General features: G+C 42.9%; 1 protein-coding gene across 22 annotated transcripts in view; it reads right to left on the bottom strand.

Moving 5' to 3' along the window:
• ATP10D (ATPase phospholipid transporting 10D (putative)) overlaps positions 1–17994 on the bottom strand; it is a 67538-nt gene that overhangs the window by 1166 nt on the left and 48378 nt on the right. For 20 of the 22 annotated variants that reach the window (XM_079989619.1, XM_079989623.1, XM_079989613.1 and 17 more), the window contains 8 exons: positions 17282–17466; positions 14413–14710; positions 12148–12224; positions 11034–11159; positions 9763–9963; positions 8738–8818; positions 6473–6577; positions 1975–2162 (listed from right to left, as the gene is read on the bottom strand). In XM_079989619.1, coding sequence (XP_079845745.1) covers positions 1975–2162; positions 6473–6577; positions 8738–8818; positions 9763–9963; positions 11034–11159; positions 12148–12224; positions 14413–14710; positions 17282–17466 — 1261 coding nt within the window. The remainder of the gene's footprint in view (positions 1–1974; positions 2163–6472; positions 6578–8737; positions 8819–9762; positions 9964–11033; positions 11160–12147; positions 12225–14412; positions 14711–17281; positions 17467–17994) is intronic. The other 2 variants (XR_013842133.1, XM_079989625.1) reach the window with 2 other exon arrangements.

Genomic DNA, 17994 nt, shown 5'->3' with positions numbered 1-17994 from the left:
AAGGATTAAAATAAGCTGTGTAGGCATGGCTTAAAGCTGGTTTGGGGGGCAAAGAGCTTCCTGTAAAAACGCATTATTCTCAACAGTGTGCTCTTATTAACCAGGTGGTAATAAAGCTCCTTCCCTCCCGCTCACCTTTATCTCAGTCAATTAGTGAAAGGATTTGGGTTACCAAAAAGAATTACTTAAGTTTGTCCTAACAAATGTATCATACTGAAACCAATGCCGAACTGAATGTTGGAGAATGGTTTAAGGATTATGGATGTAGGCAAAGTTTATATTCTAACTCAGGCATCCCCAACCTTCGGCCTTCCAGATGTTTTGGACTACAATTCCCATCATCCCTGACCACTTTCAGAAGACATCTGAAGGCAGCCCTGTTTAGGGAAGCTTTTAATGTTTGATGTATTACAGTATTTTAATATTTTTTTGGAAGCCGCCCAGAGTGGCTGGGGAAGCCCAGCCAGATGGGCGGGGTATAAATAATAAATAATAAATTATTATTATTACTGGTCCTGCTAGCTAGGGATCATGGGAGTTGTAGGCTAAAACATCTGGAGGGCCACAGGTTGAGGATGCCTGTTCTAACTCTAGCCAAAAAAACACACACAAAAAAGCTCATGTTGGCAACAGCAACACAGAGATCCTACGGTGTTACAATAGGGTTGCCATATTTCAGAAAGGTTGTTGAACTTTTTTGGATGTTATTGAGCTATTTTTAAGGAAAATCACCAAAAATGACACTGCCGGTGTGGGTTGCCATACATTCGGATTTTCCTGGACGTTTCAGCAATTTCTGTCTGGACACTGCTTCCAACTGCAGTATTCTGGATATGTCCTGGAAATTCCGGACATATGGCAACCCTGATTACAATGGCACTGTGCTGTTACAGTGGTCTTGGGCATGGCGAAGCCCGTGTTCAAACCTCAAATCAGCTATGAATCTCAACAGTGGCATTTAGCCACCTCCCCTGCCTCACAGACTTGCTATGGCAATAGATCACTTCTTCAAGTTCCTTAGATGAACTGCGGGATACAAATGCAATATAATAGAAAACCAGCAGGACAAAATCCCAATTACCCCCAGACTCCTCCTGACTTAAGTGTTCAGAGCCCAAGGTGGCAAAATCTGGATATTGACTGAAACTGCCCTGAACTCAATATTCAGCTTTTAAGGAGATGTCTGAACTAATGTTACACACTATTCAACCATTTTGACCAGAAACTTGAAAAAAGTGTGTGTGGGTGTGGTCCCTTTATAAAATTTAGTTCTTAGAATCCAAACTACAAAGATACTAAATAATTGATGGGAAAGCGCTGTAATTTATTACCCTGGATATTTTGGCCAATAACTCCAGAGTCCAGGTATTCTGTATTGGAGACACTAACCTATTTCCCAATGAGGTGATAAAATGTCTGGGTAGTACTGCTTTAGCCTACAAGTGGAGGTCATGCAGCAGAATGTTTCCCCAAGTGTGGAAGACATTTCTCCCTTGGGGAAAACAAGTCTATCAAAAGGCAGGATGGGCTAGAACTATTCTTCTTAACATCTACTTTCCTATATGGAATGATTTTGGGGAGGTCAGGTTGGGATAATTCAATTATGTCAGCACCCACTTGGAGTCTGAAGTGGTACAGTCCAGACCACGAGTTTACCACCCCAATGAGACTTACACCTAAAGTGAAGAATGACCTCTTTTTGCATGATTCAGCATAGCTTTTCTACAATGGTCAATAAATCTTTAGTTCTGCTAAGGTTTTTTTTAAAGTGAACACGTAAAAATGTAAAGCGTGTATGTTACATGTGTTGTCCAACATGTGTTTGTATCATATTCAGCAGATGGACAGAATTAGCTGCAGCTCCCTACTGACTTTACGTACAGGTTTGTTGCTCTGTCACATGTGACAGAAGAATCACAGCGACAATGAATTTCTATCTACACCACAATGCTTGGTCCCAAACCAATCAAATACCTTGGAAGAAGAGCCAAAAGAGTTGCAAGTATGCACACCAGATAAAACCTTGGAGTAGACAAATGTTTCTGAATTATCCAATATGGATTGGCTGGTGGGTTGCAGAGGATGCAGGTAGCTCCAAAGGTCCCAATAATACTGAAGAACAGGAAGACGCTACCAGCTAGAACAGAGAAGTGTGCCACATTCTGAAATTAAAAAACAACAACACACACCACAGAAGAACAAACGGAGTGAGACAGAATCTGCTTCCATTTCTGAAGAACTGAAAGGCAGCGGTACGAGCTCAGAGAATCACATATTCATTCACCATTCCAAACTAGCATTGTTTCCATAGCTCTTAGCCCCTAATGTTTAAGGGTGGGCTCAGGTAACTGTGCTGCAGGGCAGCTGCTTGAAAGGTCACTGTGTGGCACCTGTTAACTGGGGAAGCAGTTGTCTGAAGACTCTACCCATGCAGTTAAGCTGAGGGTTAACCCCCCCCCCTTGCTTCTCCAGATTTCCAAGTGGCCATGGGTGGATGGGCTTCATGTGAACAAAGGCTGCAAAAGCAGCTTCTTCTGATTTGAGGAAGGTCCCATACAGTACCCATCAAAGGTAAGTTCCCACCTATTACATGGCCACGCCCAACGGGGTGGGGGAGGCATGCTGCTCACTGAGGTCCAGCGCCAAGGGTCCTCTGGCAGTTCCCTCGCTGCGAGAAGCCAAGTTACAGGGAACCAGGCAGAGGGCCTTCTTGGTAGTGGCACCCACCCTGTGGAACGCCCTCCCACCAGATGTCAAAGAGAAAAGCAACTACCAGACTTTTAGAAGACATCTGAAGGCAGCCCTGTTTAGGGAAGCTTTTAATGTTTAATAGATTACACTGGTCAACAACAAATTTGTTGTCTGCGTTTTTTCAGTTGATTTAGGACGAATCTGATGCGCTGAATCTAAAAATCACATTGGTTTTGCTCAATCAGGTCAAATTTTTGAACTATGGCCACATGTCTTTTTTTACGTTTTTTTTCACATGTACGCTTGTGTAGAGCATTTTAGAAGAAGTTGGTGGGGGTAAAATGCCATGTCAAATAATTGTTTTGATTGGAAATGATTATTTTAATGACAAGAAGTATTCAGGTCCGATAGTTCTGGGTGATTATGTCGAAAAGGAATCAGTTTGAAGTCATAAAACCTCGAAATCTTCCATAAATTGGTGCGGCAAAGCATAAAGTTGGGGGATCAAAACTAAGTTAATGGGGCAGCCGCCCCATGAAGTATCCTGATATTCAATCAGCACGTTGTCCTGTAGCTCATTGTGATGAAATTCCAATGCCTATCTTCGGAGAACTTCCTGACATTAGTGACGAAGATGCCTCCAGTGTTGAAGGACATGAAGAAGAAGAAGTGGTTCTTGAAGATGATGTTCCACATCCATTTTCCCAAAAGAAGTTGAATGATCTAGTTCGTGACCTCAGCTTGTCAAAGGACTCTGCCGAACTGTTGGAATCCAGATTGAAGGAAAAAAACCTCCCCTCTGACAGTGCTCGCATCAGCTTCTTCCGCAAAAGGCATCAAGAGTACCTCCGTTTTTTCTCGGAAGAGAAGGACTTGGTGTACTGTGCAGATATTGCGCAGCTTCTGCTCAAGCTTGGAGTGCCACAGTACGAACCCAAAGATTGGAGACTGTTCATTGACAGCAGCAAGCGATCACTGAAATGTGTTCTGCTACACAATGGCAACCAGTTTGCCTCTATACCCCTGGCTCACTCTCTCACTGAAGGAGAACTATGAAGCGGTGAAGTATGTGCTGGAGAAAATTGGTTATGATCAGCATAAGTGGTTTATTTGTGTTGACCTGAAGATGGTGAACTTTTTGTTGGGACAACAGTCTGGCTTCACCAAGTACCCATGTTTTCTGTGCATGTGGGATAGTAGGGACCGTGCTCAGCATTACACGAAGAAGGACTGGCCTGTGCGGGAGGAATTGGTGCCTTGCAAAAAAAGGAACGTCATCAACGACCCTCTGGTGGACAGAGACAGAATACTCTTCCCACCGCTGCACATCAAGCTCGGCTTAATCAAGCAGTTCACCAAGGCTCCGGACAAGGATGGTGACTGCTTCACTTACTTGTGCCAGGCTTTTCCAGGATTGACCATGGAGAAGTTGAAAGCTGGCATCTTTGACGGTCCTCAGATCCATCAGCTCACCAGAGATCCAGAGTTTGGAAACTCAATGAACGAAGTGGAACTGGAAGCGTGGAAGGCATTTGTTCTGGTAGTGAAGAACTTTCTTGGCAACAATAAGGCCAGAAACTACGCAGAACTTGTCAACAACATGGTGACTGCTTTCAGAAACCTGGGCTGCAACATGAGCGTCAAGATGCACTACCTATTTTCACATATGGACCGGTTTCCTGAGAACCTGGGTTCAATGAGTGACGAGCAGGGGGAGAGATTCCATCAGGACATGAAAGAGATGGAGACCAGGTATCAGGGTCGCTGGGACGCAGTCATGATGGCTGACTAATGTTGGATTCTGAAGAGAGACCTCCCTGCCACTGAGCATTCCAGGAGTTCCAAGAAATGGAAGTTCAAGCCCTGAAGTTTGAAAAATGGTGAAGCAACATGCATTTTACGTGTACTTATCTTTATCAATGCCCACCATTCAGTTTACAGTAAACCTGACCTGATGGAGAGAAACGGATGCCATTTCCTGATTCAGCAGTGCAAAAATACCCTAAATCAGTTGTAGAAATCTAGACAACATTCAAAAAGTAAAAAATTGTTGCCCAGTGTTATTGTATTTTAATGTTCTGTTGGAAGCCGCCCAGAGTGGCTGGGGAAACCCAGCCAGATGGGCGGGGTATAAATAATAAATTATTATTATTATTAGTGGCAGCTCATTCTCTGCTAAGACAGAAAGGGTGGTTTCATTGCTCTTGCTGTGGCCGCCCAGGTCTGAGGCACAGAAGGCACTGAAGCCATTCATTGGCCTTTTCTTCATAGCGCTGGCTGGCCTACAGTGCCCTGACAGAAGCCAAGACCCAGGAGATGCCACAGCCCTTTGCCGCTGCCTTGGCCCAGCAGTACCCTTAGATTAAGGGAGGCTGAGGATGTTCCAAGGAGATTCCCCTCATCTTCACCCACTGGGAAGTTCTTTCACTAGGGTTCTTTCTTAACCCTACCTCGCTGTGTTGGGATTCACAAGGAGGAAAGGTCTAAAATAGAGGAGCTAGAAAGAAGTTCATCAGGCTTGTTAATGTGGCAAATAATCTTGCAGCCCCCCCCCCAATTTTTTCATGCTTTATTAGGTAAGCAAAGGGTTAAGACACAGGGCGTTTCCCTTTAAATTCCTAGAAAGGGCAGTCTGGAAAGTCATATCCTCTGCTTGCCCTGGCAGGAAAATAATCCTTGCTACCTCCTCCCTTCTCAATGTTCAGTCTCCTTTTCTGCAGTAATAAGAGGCAGCTATTCAGCAACCCCAGTTTCTGCCTCTCTCCTCTGCTGCCATTTAAAAACAATAATTTTAGTTAATTTGGGCAAGAATTTCTGTTACAAAAAGCACTGCCCTTGTTATGACATCATTGCTAATACTCTCTAAAGCAGGTGTGGGTGGGAAACCTCTGACATTCTTGCTGAACAACAACAACTCCCATCATCCCTGGCCATTCTTGCAGAGGCCGATGTGAGCTGTAGTTCAACAACATCTGAAGGGCCAAAGATTCCCCACACTTGCTCTAAAGGTAGGAATATGGTTCAGGGGAGGAACTTGCAGATGGGACAAGCTGGCTTCTGAGGAGTAAATTAGCAATTAGTTCCCTGCCTCCCTCCCTCTTCCTTTTTCTCAGGGGCTGTTCACAGGTTCTGCTCAAAAGAACTGGGAGGCAGAGGGATGAGATGTTGGGCAAGATAAGACTTCAGCTTGGGTGTGTATGTATGAATACTCTGTATCCAATAAATTCAGAGAGAAACATGGAGAGTGGAAACTTCAAACTCTTCTCCCACCAAGGTTCCTGCAGGAACTTTGCTTCACGTTTTGTGAAAGGAAGTGAAGGCCTCTCCCTCGCTTGGAAGTAACTACCTAAACTGATCGTGTTCAGTTTTCACCCCGAACACTCATTCATGTGAAGGGAACTCACGAACAAATGTTAAAGAATGGACCCTATGGAGTGAGGTGCAAGACAGCTCATGTCCTCAATACTGGCATAAAGGAAGGAAAACACTTTTGGTAAGAATTGGCCCGATTCTCATGTTAGTTTTGGACATGGCAACATCATTCTAAGATGATTTTTATTGTGTCCATTTAACATGTCAAATGCTATGCACTCACACGGTTAGAATGGGTATCTATCTCATCAACTACTGAAGGCTGCTGTGGTGCTGAAAATACCACCCCACACTTTGTGCAGGCACATTTAAGCATCAACATCCACCATGTGACGAGATTATAAATGTTAACTTGACCCTGTCCAAGAGCAATTTGCAAAGTGAACCTTAGAATGAACAATGTACTCACCAAAGATTTGCTTTCAATCACGAGGTGTAATAATATTGTAAAAAACATGGAGGTGTTAATAGGACTCCCAAAAGAATAGAGGTCTATATCAGAGCCACTGTAGGTCTGCAAAGGAACAATTGTTTAAAGTTTATGTACTCTGTGATTGTATTCCCCCTTTTTCCCTTAAGATTTCTTTAAAGTTTTTTCATGAGACAATAAGGTAAAAGAAACTAATCTAAATAACAAAAACAAAGAAGGAAAGAGAAAAGAAAACAGAGAGTCTTCTCTTAAATGTAGCTCTTAATCCTTGTCACCAACAGAAAATGATGGACCTTCCCGGCTCTCACCTGGGAGCTTTCCTTCCTTCTCCCAGTCTTTCAGCCTGGGAGATCTTCCCTGCCTCTCACTCAGGGTCCTGCCACTAACTATACACCACCTTCGCGTGTGTGTAATCCTTGGACCCCAATAATGGCTCAGAGCAGAGGACACAAAAGAGGGGGGGGGGGAGAAAGAAAAAAAGAGAAAGAAAAGAAGAATGAAAAATAAATAAAAGGACTCCTTATTTTACATCTGCCCACTACATTAAAAATATATATATATTCGTAACATTTGCCCTAGGATGACATCCAACTGTTCTGCTTTCTGTTAATATTTTCCCAATCTTCAGACTCAAATGTGTGAAATCCGTTCAAAAGGGATTCTCTATTGTTAATAAAAAATTGTAATGATTTTTCTCCAAACGTAACCACTTGGTCTTCCACAACCACAACTTCCACTTGATCTTAAACAATAATAAATCTTTCCATCTTTGTCCATGTTCGAGTCTCTCCACGGTGATCATATATTGAGATATTATTCCATAGTTCTTTTCTTGTTACGTATCCATTAATTTGCACCCAGTTCTGTATCTTCAGTTCCCGTTTCCTGTTGTGTTCCATCCTTATCTAAAAAAATTACCTCTTCCATTTACATTTCTTCTTTTCCCAAGGAAAGCACCAGAGTACCTTTCCCCTCTGAGTTCACTCCAAGTTGTACACAGAGCCCTTTCTCTCTCAGCTCTTATCAATGCCAGATCCAGATGTCTATCCATGTCTCCATCCATGACTTCATTCTACTCCTCTAGAATCACAACACCATATGGCTGTTTCATTCCTCCAAACACTTGTGTAAAGGACTTTTCAATGCACCATCTATTCCCTCCAACTCTACCATTTCACTCTCTGATTCTGCCAGTCGTTTATCCATATTCTTCTCCAAAGTCTCTGTATCGTCTCTGATTCTGCCTTTCATTTCATTCATTCCTGGTTTATTTTCATTCCTCACTGGATTAGACCCCATTGAAACTTTAGTCAATTTTATTTGCTCATCAAACATTTGCTGAAGCATGCCAACAGTCAGTGGAATGCCCAAATATAGGTATACTTGCCAGACTGAATTTTCATGATCTTATTTGCAATTCAGTCTCATTACATCTCCTGTCTCCACCTTAAGATCTTCACAGCCATATCTCTTATTAGAATAGAGAAGTTCCTTTCCCGTGGAGGAAGTATCAAGTGCACATTTACTTTTGATTTCTAAGCAACATTTACATCAAGAAAACAAAAATAAACAACATGAAATAAAAATTATTGACACACACAAGTGTCCCGTTCATTTGCAACTTTCTTTTCTCAAGCCATTAAAACAGGCTTTTGGTTCTGCCTTCAACCCTTTAACAATCGACTTCTCTTCCCTTCTACTTGAAGCCAAAAAGCAGCTCATGCATCAAATGTAAATTTCCACTGGCAGATGGATAAATTTATCTGAGTTATAAATTATAAATTTCCAGAAATAATTAAGAAAGAGAGGCTTTTGCATATCACACACACATTAGGGCTCTTATGTGGCTTTTGGGCAAGATGTAGACTCCTTGGTTCTTAAGTCACTTAACCCCACCAGAGCTCCCAGGAGTTGACAGCTTCTTGGTCTCTTGACACAGAAAACAGCTTTTTCAGCGCATCAGAGGTTGGAACCTTATTCACTCTTTTTCCAGAGTGAATTTGACAGTCGAAGCTTATGCCTGGCTATCATCAATTATCATGGAATTATTTCCGTGGACTGCTGACAACAGACATTCAATCTGCCATGCCCCACCCACCCACCAGAAGTCCTCTGTGCTTGTATTCCAGATCATGAGTACTGTAAGTCTACTGTTTTCTTGAATATGAAGGAAGTTTAAAGATCATGCAAATAAAAAGGCAAATAAAAGATAGAGACAAAGGAGTAAAATATCCTAACACTTACCCAGTAAGGGATAAAAAAGCAAACTAGACTTTGGTAAAAAGCATCCAATAAGTTCACTATGAAGGTTGTAAACAGGTATGGCTGAAAAGGAAAGACAGAAGAAACACTTATTGAGGGTGGGATTCATCTAATGAGCCCCACACAAGCACTTTTGCAATGGGTCATTCCCCCCCCACCTCTTAAATTGGGTTAAGGGGGTTCAGGAGAACCCCGAGAAGAGGGTTATTTTGAATTCTACTAATAGTGTGGGAAGATACAGATTCTAGTCATTTTGCCTTGTCTGCATGTTTGGACTGAACGCCTTACTGAGCTTCCAAAAGCTCACACATACAGGATCACCATCTAAGATCCAGGTCTCAACCTTCAGTGAGAGAGCCTGAGCGAGTCTGCAATATGCCCAAGTCACAAATGAGAGATTAAAGGGAGGAGGCGAGTCTAGTTATAAGACTAACACTTGTTGGTATATAAAAATGCAGCTTTTAAATTACCAAAAATAGCATGGTCAGGCAGGAAGTGTTTGAACCTCTTTGAACAAAAATTGGTTCAATAAAAAAACCTGTTGTATTTTCAACGAACCAACCAACCAGAGATACTCATTGTCAGAGCTGCAGGGGTGGCCCCATCTCAGGCTGGTGAGACAGTACAGCGATCTAATCTGGAACCCCTCCTAGAGAGTTTCAGCTTGACTTTGATAGCATGCATATCTAGCACACAGCGTACAATATCCCCACATTTCTGCTGAGGCCTTCCTCGCCATGCTGGAGAAACACAAATAAGCAACAGCAGTCTACGTGGTAGAAAATAGTAACAGGGCATCCATCAAATGACTGTTTGTGTATAAACTATGTTGCCCTCCTAAGGCCACCTACATTCATTGGCTGTAAAGCCAGTGAAGAATAATGCCTTTCATCTCCACCAGATTATTTAACAGGAGGGAATGTTCACGTTTAACTGGTAAAGAATGCACAACAGAGAACATGTGAGTCACTTCAGCTTTCAAATATTTGTAAGAAGCCAAGAAATACCTCGTTTCTCTGACTAGCCTTGTAAAGTTCTGGCAAGTGCAACAGGACTTCTGCGGAGACATCTTTGTCCAAAACACCATAAATGACAGGTGGTACCGATGTGAAGAGCAGATTGAAGAAAATCAAACTCCAGTAGTCGGTCATGGGTGTTCCTGAAAACCCACAGAAGAACTGGAACCAGAACAGGAGGTTTACATATGCCTGTTAGGAACAGAGGTGAGAATTAAAAGGTGAGAATCTATAAACAAGAGCCAACAGGAATTATATATACTGAGTCGGACCATTGGTCTGTATAGCTCACTTGTGTCTACACTGACTGGCAGAAACTCTCCAGAGTTTTGGAGTTTTCCACCCTGCCTGGATTAATCTGGGACCTTTTCCTTGCTCCACTACTGATGTACAGTTCAGCCCCTTTGCTGGAAAGAACTGCAATGTCAAATGGTTCTTATAGTGGGCTACAGAAATGTTGAATGCCAATGATACGAATCTGTTGCCCTAGAAATGGTACTAAGGGCTCAGGATTGCAAATACTGCATTTTCTCAGCACCAAACACTTAAGATAATTTGGTGAAAATGTTGACTACCAGTATGAGGATAATAAGACACCACTGTTACAAACTGCCTGGAGAGAGGGCTGGCTGTAGCCTCTTGCCTTGTTAAGCTGAGTGCTAAAAGGGATTCCTGCTTTCCCAGAATTTCAAATAGTTACCAATATTTAGTAATGCTTACTTTATTCCATGGTCAGAGGTTACAGATTATCAGTTCTCCAGTGGTTAGAGCTGCAAGGGGGGGAATTTCTTAAGTGAGTGGCAAAGCAGCTGAGCTTTACAGGAGTTACCATGTGGTTACTGCTTGCCTCTGTCCTAACTGTAACACAATGAACTCATTTTGAGTTCTTACTGCTCAGAAGTAAACCTCAAAGTTCACGCTCAGCATCGAAACTGGCAAGGCCTGTCTGCTTCAGACACGCTTCCCCAGGCAGAAACGGCGTAAAATAATCCTTTGATAATTTGCAGGTTTCGATAGTGGAGCCAACTTGTCACAATCTTCTTAGTGCTGACAGACAGCTTTTTGGCATAGACCGTATTTAAATTTATTATAAATGCCTCTGGAGCAGTGACCCTTAACACAAGGCGGGTGGGCAGACGCCATTTCTGCTGCTGTAGATTCAGAGTACAGAATTTACTAGCGCCCTTCGCCTGTTTCTAATCATTAAGAAACTGTCCTTCCAAAAGGTCAAACCCATTGAGGCATCCCCGGAAGCTACATACCAAATTCTTGTAAAAAAAGTAAAGGATCATGTTCGCTAATCGCGTGTAGCACCAGTGGCCGTGTACGAACAGCAGCTTGCTGAGGTGTCTGAACTGAGAAAGCGCAAAATCACTCGCCAGCACAGCCTGAAAACAAACATGAAATAATGAAATACAGCAACCGAGAAAATAACTACAAAATGAAGTCAGGAGCTTTCATTGACCACTGAGTTACTTGACACTCCTGTATCCCACTGAAGCTGACTGCACAAGTCCCATTGGCTAAAAATAGAAATAAATGTCTCCACAAAGGTTTCCTTGTAGAAGTCATGGTCTTGTGTATACTGTTATACTTCTCGCCCTTTCTAACTCATCCTCCACTCATCCTCTCTTTCCCTTGATTTGGAACCACACTCGTCAATCATCATTTATTGAGCAGTCTCTTATATGCTAACCAATCCACCTTCTTAACACGAGGACATATTTTAGTTCCTCACAAATCAAGGAAGTTGTTGATCTTTGCATGACCAACTCATAAATTATTACACTGTTCCCATGAGTCAATGACTTCTGTGACAACTAAAGCCGCTGGAATGAATCCTCTTCAAACCTCTTCAGATATCTACCCGAAACTGCTTCAAACATGCTCCACAACGATGCCCATGGTTGTACAAATGCCTAGGTTCTCTAATTTCAAGGGACATTCTCCTGGTATATAATCTGATTTCTTAGGAACGTATGTCCATATTAGAACCTAATACAGTGTAAATATGGCGCTCTAGGCCCTTGCAATAGAATAATAGAATTGTAGAGTTGGAAGGAACCAGGAAGGTCATCCAGCCCCCTGCAATGCAGGAATTCTCTCCACAACCATCCCTGAGTGGACATGAACCACCAAGCTTTTGGTTAACAGCCAAGACACACTGTCCCACAGGTTCCCTACAACACCATAGTACTTGTATTTCCAATAGATCAGCTCTTCTGACAAAGATCTCTTGCAAATTCTAGGGTTTGGGGTATTCAGCTTTTGATTCCACTAACAATATATTCTGCTACCGAAAAGTGTCATGGCTCTCACAGTCATCAATCTATATGCAACACTGCTTCCATTTACAGTTCTCTCAATCCATCCTACCTGCATGCCTTCTTGGCCAGCGATTCCAATTCCAACATCAGCAACTTGGATCATGCTAACGTCATTGGCACCATCACCTTCCAGGAGAAGGAAAAGAACAATGTTGCAGTGAAACTGGTTTGGGCTGGGGCACACAGACTTGACGAAAGAGAAAAATATATTGAAATTTCATGGCCTCACAAGATGCAATGTTAAATACAAGTACAAATGTCATCAGCTGGGAGGACTGGTAATTATCACTGCAGACATCAAAAGAGGAAATGGAGCTTTTCCTTCCCTACTGCTGCACGTCAAATGCAAATTTATGTCTAGTTTGTTCATCAGTTTTAGAATTATTGTCAAGTAATGTACAATTAAAAAGACTCTATAAAGTGCAACATGAAGATAGGGGGGTTCATGTTGGCATATTTAATGTAATAATGTTATATAATGTAATATAATAATGTAATAATGAGAATTTTAGGAGAGCAGATTTATAAAATACACAATTTTTATTGATAGTTTATGTGGCTATTTAGAGGGCACTTGTAAGTTTGTATTATACCTGTATCTGTATATGTTGGGCATTGTAATAAATGTTTTTATCATATGAAATTGGTGTATCTGATGTAAAGAAACCTTATAAACGAATTACTATTTTTTGAAAAGTGCAATAAAACTATATTGCCAACACAGCTCATGATCTACCTCAGAGGCTTGTCGGTCGCATTACTACCCTGCACAGATGGGGAAAGATGACAGCATCACATATTGATGGCCTTCTGTGTGATGGCATCTAATTTGTGAATGCGCTCCCCAGGCAAAGGAAAACAAACACCAATGCTATTCGTGTTTTGGTGCCAGGATGCAGGTGGCGCTGTGGGTTAAAGCCTCAGCGCCTAGGGCTTGCCGGTCGAAAGGTCGGCGGTTCGAATCCCTGCGGCGGGATGCGCTCCCGCTGCTCGGTCCCAGCGCCTGCCAACCTAGCAGTTCGAAAGCCCCTCCGGGTGCAAGTAGATAAAGAGGGACCGCTTACCAGCGGGAAGGTAAACGGCGTTTCCGTGTGCGGCTCTGGCTCGCCAGAGCAGCGATGTCACGCTGGCCACGTGACCCGGAAGTGTCTCCGGACAGCGCTGGCCCCTGGCCTCTTAAGTGAGATGGGCGCACAACCCCAGAGTCTGTCAAGACTGGCCCGTACGGGCAGGGGTACCTTTACCTTTAAAGCTGTTTCCATGAGCACTTTTGAGATATGAGCCTGCTGGATCAGACCAGTAGCCCATCTAATCTATCTTAATCTATCAGAACGCATCCATCAGGATTAGCAGCCATGAACAGCCTTATCTTCCATGAATTTGCCCAATCCTCTTTTAAACTCATCCACACTGGAAGCCATCGCTGCCTCTTGTGGGAGTTAGCTGTGGAATTATCTGTGTGTTGTGTGACGAAGTACTTTTCTTTTGTCTGTCCTGGATCTTCCAACATTCAGCATTACTGTATGTCCACAAATTCTAGTGTTATGGGAAGAATGTTCTGCTGCTACAATTAGGTCCCATGGGTGCTTTTATAATGGGAAGGCGGGCTAAAAATATTTTGAACAAGTGAACTTTATATGGAGGTGAGGGTCATGCTTCTCCTTTTCACCTATCTCCCAAATATGTAGAACTTGGGAGGAGAAAGTTTATGTGGTCGCCAGAAATGCATGCTAACCCACGCTCCCCGGTTGCAAATAATCCCAAGAGTTTGGACAGAGGAAGTGTGACTAACTCACAATTCCCACTGTGGTGTTTTCACATAACATATGAAGTCGCCTTGAAATTGTTATTCTGAATGAGAGTGTTGAAAATATTCTGATGTACATAGAGCAAGCTTCCCTGCTTACTGCAATCGGAAGGAGGCAACTAGAGTGAAAATGCCTGGCTGATGCAGTTGTTCCATCAGACTGTCTGTCTGTCTGTCTGTCTGTATCTATGGAGCAGCAGGGCTTTTCAACTAGCAGATCCCAGTTGGGATTCTACAGCCACGTTCTACCATTTGCCTGCTGGTCCGCTCTGGTTTGTGTCAATAGTTATCCCGAGGAAAATCTAAGGAACGTACCTTTAATGCAGATGTGGGGATCCCGTGGTCCTCCAGCTGTTGCTGGATTACAACTCATATCAGCCCCAGCCAGCATGGCTAATGGTCAGGGATGATGGAGATCAGATATCCCCCATCCCTGCTTTACAGTGAAATCAAAGGTGATGCTGTATACCATATATGCTGCTCCCTTGCAAGAGAGAGATGACTCACCTACAGCCAATGTCATCACCTTCAGTTCCTTTCGGATCTTTGCCACCACTCGGCTCTTCTGCAGAGGGGTGGCTCGGCAGCAGATGACAGCCCGTACACGTGTTGTGAGCTGCAGGAACTTGCTCGCCACACTGTCATGCAAGGCAAATTCTAATGTTGCTCCATCTATAACTAGGGCAGCAGTGAAATGTGGAATTTGAGCAACCGATGAGGTTGGGATTCTCAAATGGTTTGCCTCATAGCTTTCTTTCCATTTGATGTCTTCCAAAATCTTGTCCATCTTCAACGAACAGGAATCCTGGTTGGGAAAAGGGCATTGGTAGGTTTTATCTGTATTTTTGGTTTTTATGGAAGCCGCCCAGATGGGCGGGGTATAAATAATAATGATTATTATTATTATTATTATTATTATTATTTAGGATCAGATTCTTTTAAGTACATATTAAAGCTTCGCTTTACAAGTCACATCTCAATGATTGTTAACAGCTTGTCAGCTATAGATGTATCTTGAGTGCATTCATTAATGAAAATGAGCCGCCATTTTTAATTCTGCAAAAGATCTGCAAGGCCATGATAGGGAAAGCCTTCTTCACAAAGATTCTGGGCCAGTTTGGATATTACCATAAACCGGTTTATGATGGAAGGAGGAATAAGCCAAAGGAATGAGTCTCCATCACAGCCCTGAGATCAGAAGCTTTCACTTCCATTTTTGATTAACTGCAATATGCCCAAACCCTATACTGTAGTCTACCTTAACTATGGTTTGTGGAAAGGAGCCAACTTCAGAACCCATGCCTTGAACTTGGCTTGTTTCAAACATATTTTAAGACACTGTTTGTCAGGTTCAGATGAAGCAACAATATAGTTAATTAAAATGGAAACAAAGGTTTCTGTTCTTTTCATGTTTGCAGCAGGAATGCATTTAAAATTCTGAGGCTCACTGTGGCTTGCTCCTGTTGCAATAAACTATGGCTTAGACAAAGCAGCTCACTGTCACGTGAGCAAGGGTTCGTTAAATGCTTAAGAAATGAGCCACACACAGAGTTTACATTTAGCTAGGGGCAGGAATCCAATGGCTGAAGGAAACACTGGAAAGAGATATATTTTGCAATGTGTTTTTTTAAAATCTGATTAATGGAAGGGGCTATATTATTAAATCGTGATCCATATGCATGTGAGTAGTTAGTTTTTTTATTTATTTAAAGAAATAAAATAAACTCATCTTACATAATTCAGCTAAAATAAATGGGATCTGCAGAAGTGCAAGGGAAATTTCTGAGAGTTTATAGACACATGGCTCACTAAAATGAATGGGAGATGTACATGAAGTTGTGTGCTGCTTTCTCAATAATACACAGTGGGTTTGAACTGAAAGGACCTTCCCCCCCCCAAAGAAAAATCATAATTAAATATAACCATGCTTTAGTTGAGATTTTTGCATGGCAGGGGGTTGGACTAGATCATTATTGAGATGCTTTCCAACTCTACAATTCTATGATTCTATGAATGTGCAATTAAAAGAAACATAACACTGTCTAGACAACATTTTTACTGTGATTAGTTCATCAGTCTTCAAGTGAGTCATCTGTGAAAACAAAGGCCTGAATTTCTAACAAACAAAATACCCATTCCTGCCATCATACAATATTCTTTTCAACCTGTTGGCCTTTTTTTACGGCAAGGCATTCTCTGTCCCAATTTTTAAGCAATCTTTAACAAGTCATGGCTAGGATTAGTACTGGATAATGTGAATAAAGATATTTCCATCACATAAAAGGGATCTGGCTTCCCATTTGAAAACACTGACTATTTTTAAGAGAGAACACAAAAACACCAAGATCTTTTCTGCATTAGGAAATGTAAGTAGATTAACTTTCTGGAATGCTGCATGTAATACCATTTTAATGAGATAATTCTTAGCACATTAATGGTAATCAAACATGGCTGCAGGGAGATACGACAAAGAGCAACTTGCAAAAACTGAACTTGTTCCAAATTCCAAGACAAAGCTCCTAGTCCGACATCCGTAGAGCTAGTGTAGTTTAGCATTTAGCCCTTGGAAGCATTTTAACAATGTTTTGCAGTGTGTCAACTTTCTGCACAAGGCGGAAGGACAAATGAATTGGTGGGCAGTATTTAAATAATTAACTGCCACTTATGCTTCTGTTCAGGAGTACAATTGTAAAAAGCCTTACAGCTTAGACACTCACATTTAAGATAAAATCCTGAATTTATAAAGGTCATCCTACAAAAAACTGCAGTTTTTAGACGCAAAGGGAACCGTGACACACTGCCAACACCCCAGCTGCGCAGACCAGTGTGAAGCCATTGGCCAAAAAGGAAAGGAGGAGCAGCAGCAGTGGGGCGAGATGGGAAAGACAACTGCAAGATGAATTACCGTATTTTTCGCCCTATAGGACGCACTTTCCCCCCTCCAAAAATGAAGGGGAAATGTGTGTGCGTCCTATGGAGCGAATGCAGGCTTTCGCTGAAGTCTGGAGAGCGAGAGGGGTCGGTGCGCACCGACTGCTCTCGCTCTCCAGGCTTCGCGCACCTCTCCGCAAGCAGTGGGAGCCCGGCGCTGGGCTCCCATGGCTTGCAGAGAGCTGCCTGTTCTGGGGGCTGGGGTCGGGGGAAGCTCGGGCTTCCCCCGCCCCAGCCCCGTGCCTGGGGGAAAAATATTTTCCCCCTTTATTTCTAGGTGTGCCTTATGGGACGGTGCGTCCTATAGGGCGAAAAATACGGTAACCCAAAGCAAAAACCGGAAGAGGTCTGGTGGGTAAGTTTGCTGCTGCTGTCTTTTCTGGCCCTGCGGTCATAAAGCAATGCAAACAGTTCCAGCTACAGAAAAACCAAATGGCACACGCACCAGGCGATCAGACTGCAGGATGAAGATGAAATCACTCGGCGCCAGTAATCTACAGGAATGTGCGATGTTGATGGCTGTCTCACTTTTATCGCCAGTCAGCATCCAGATTTTAATTCCTGCTTTTCGGAGCGCCTCTATGGTTTCTGGAACACCTTCCTGCAATCGGTCTTCAATCCCGGTGGCACCTGCAAAGCAGCAAGCAGTGGGATTAGGTCAAACTGCACTGTTCTGCACCGGCTGCCAATTTGTTTCCAGGCCCAATTCAAAGTGCAGGTCCTGATCTATAAAGCCTTACAAGGTTCAGGACCTCAATATCTTAACGGGCTGCGACTCCCCATACAAACTGATCTGGGCCCTGCGCTTGTCATCAGAGGCCCTTCTCTGTGCCCGCTCCCCCAAGAGGTTTGGAGGATGGCAACACAATAATGGGCCTTTTCTGTGGTGGCTCCCCATCTGTAGAATGCTCTCTCCCCAGAGAGGCTCACCTGGAGCCATAATTACACATATTTAGGCAAAAACATTGCTCTTTACCCAGGCCCTTGGCCATTCAATAATGTATGGCCTGCTTAATGCGTGGGAGAGGACTGTTATTATTTTATTATTATGTTGAAGTTTTATTGTGTTTTTAATATTTTGTTAGAAGCCGTGCAGAGTTGTTGGTGAAACTCAACCAGATGGGCTGGGTATAAATAATATCTTCTCCTCCTCCTCCT

This window comes from Podarcis cretensis (assembly GCF_951804945.1).
Source record: "Podarcis cretensis genome assembly, chromosome: 9".
In the NCBI taxonomy this organism is placed as follows: Eukaryota; Metazoa; Chordata; class Lepidosauria; order Squamata; family Lacertidae; genus Podarcis; species Podarcis cretensis.
This window is presented reverse-complemented; position numbering and strand designations above follow the sequence as displayed.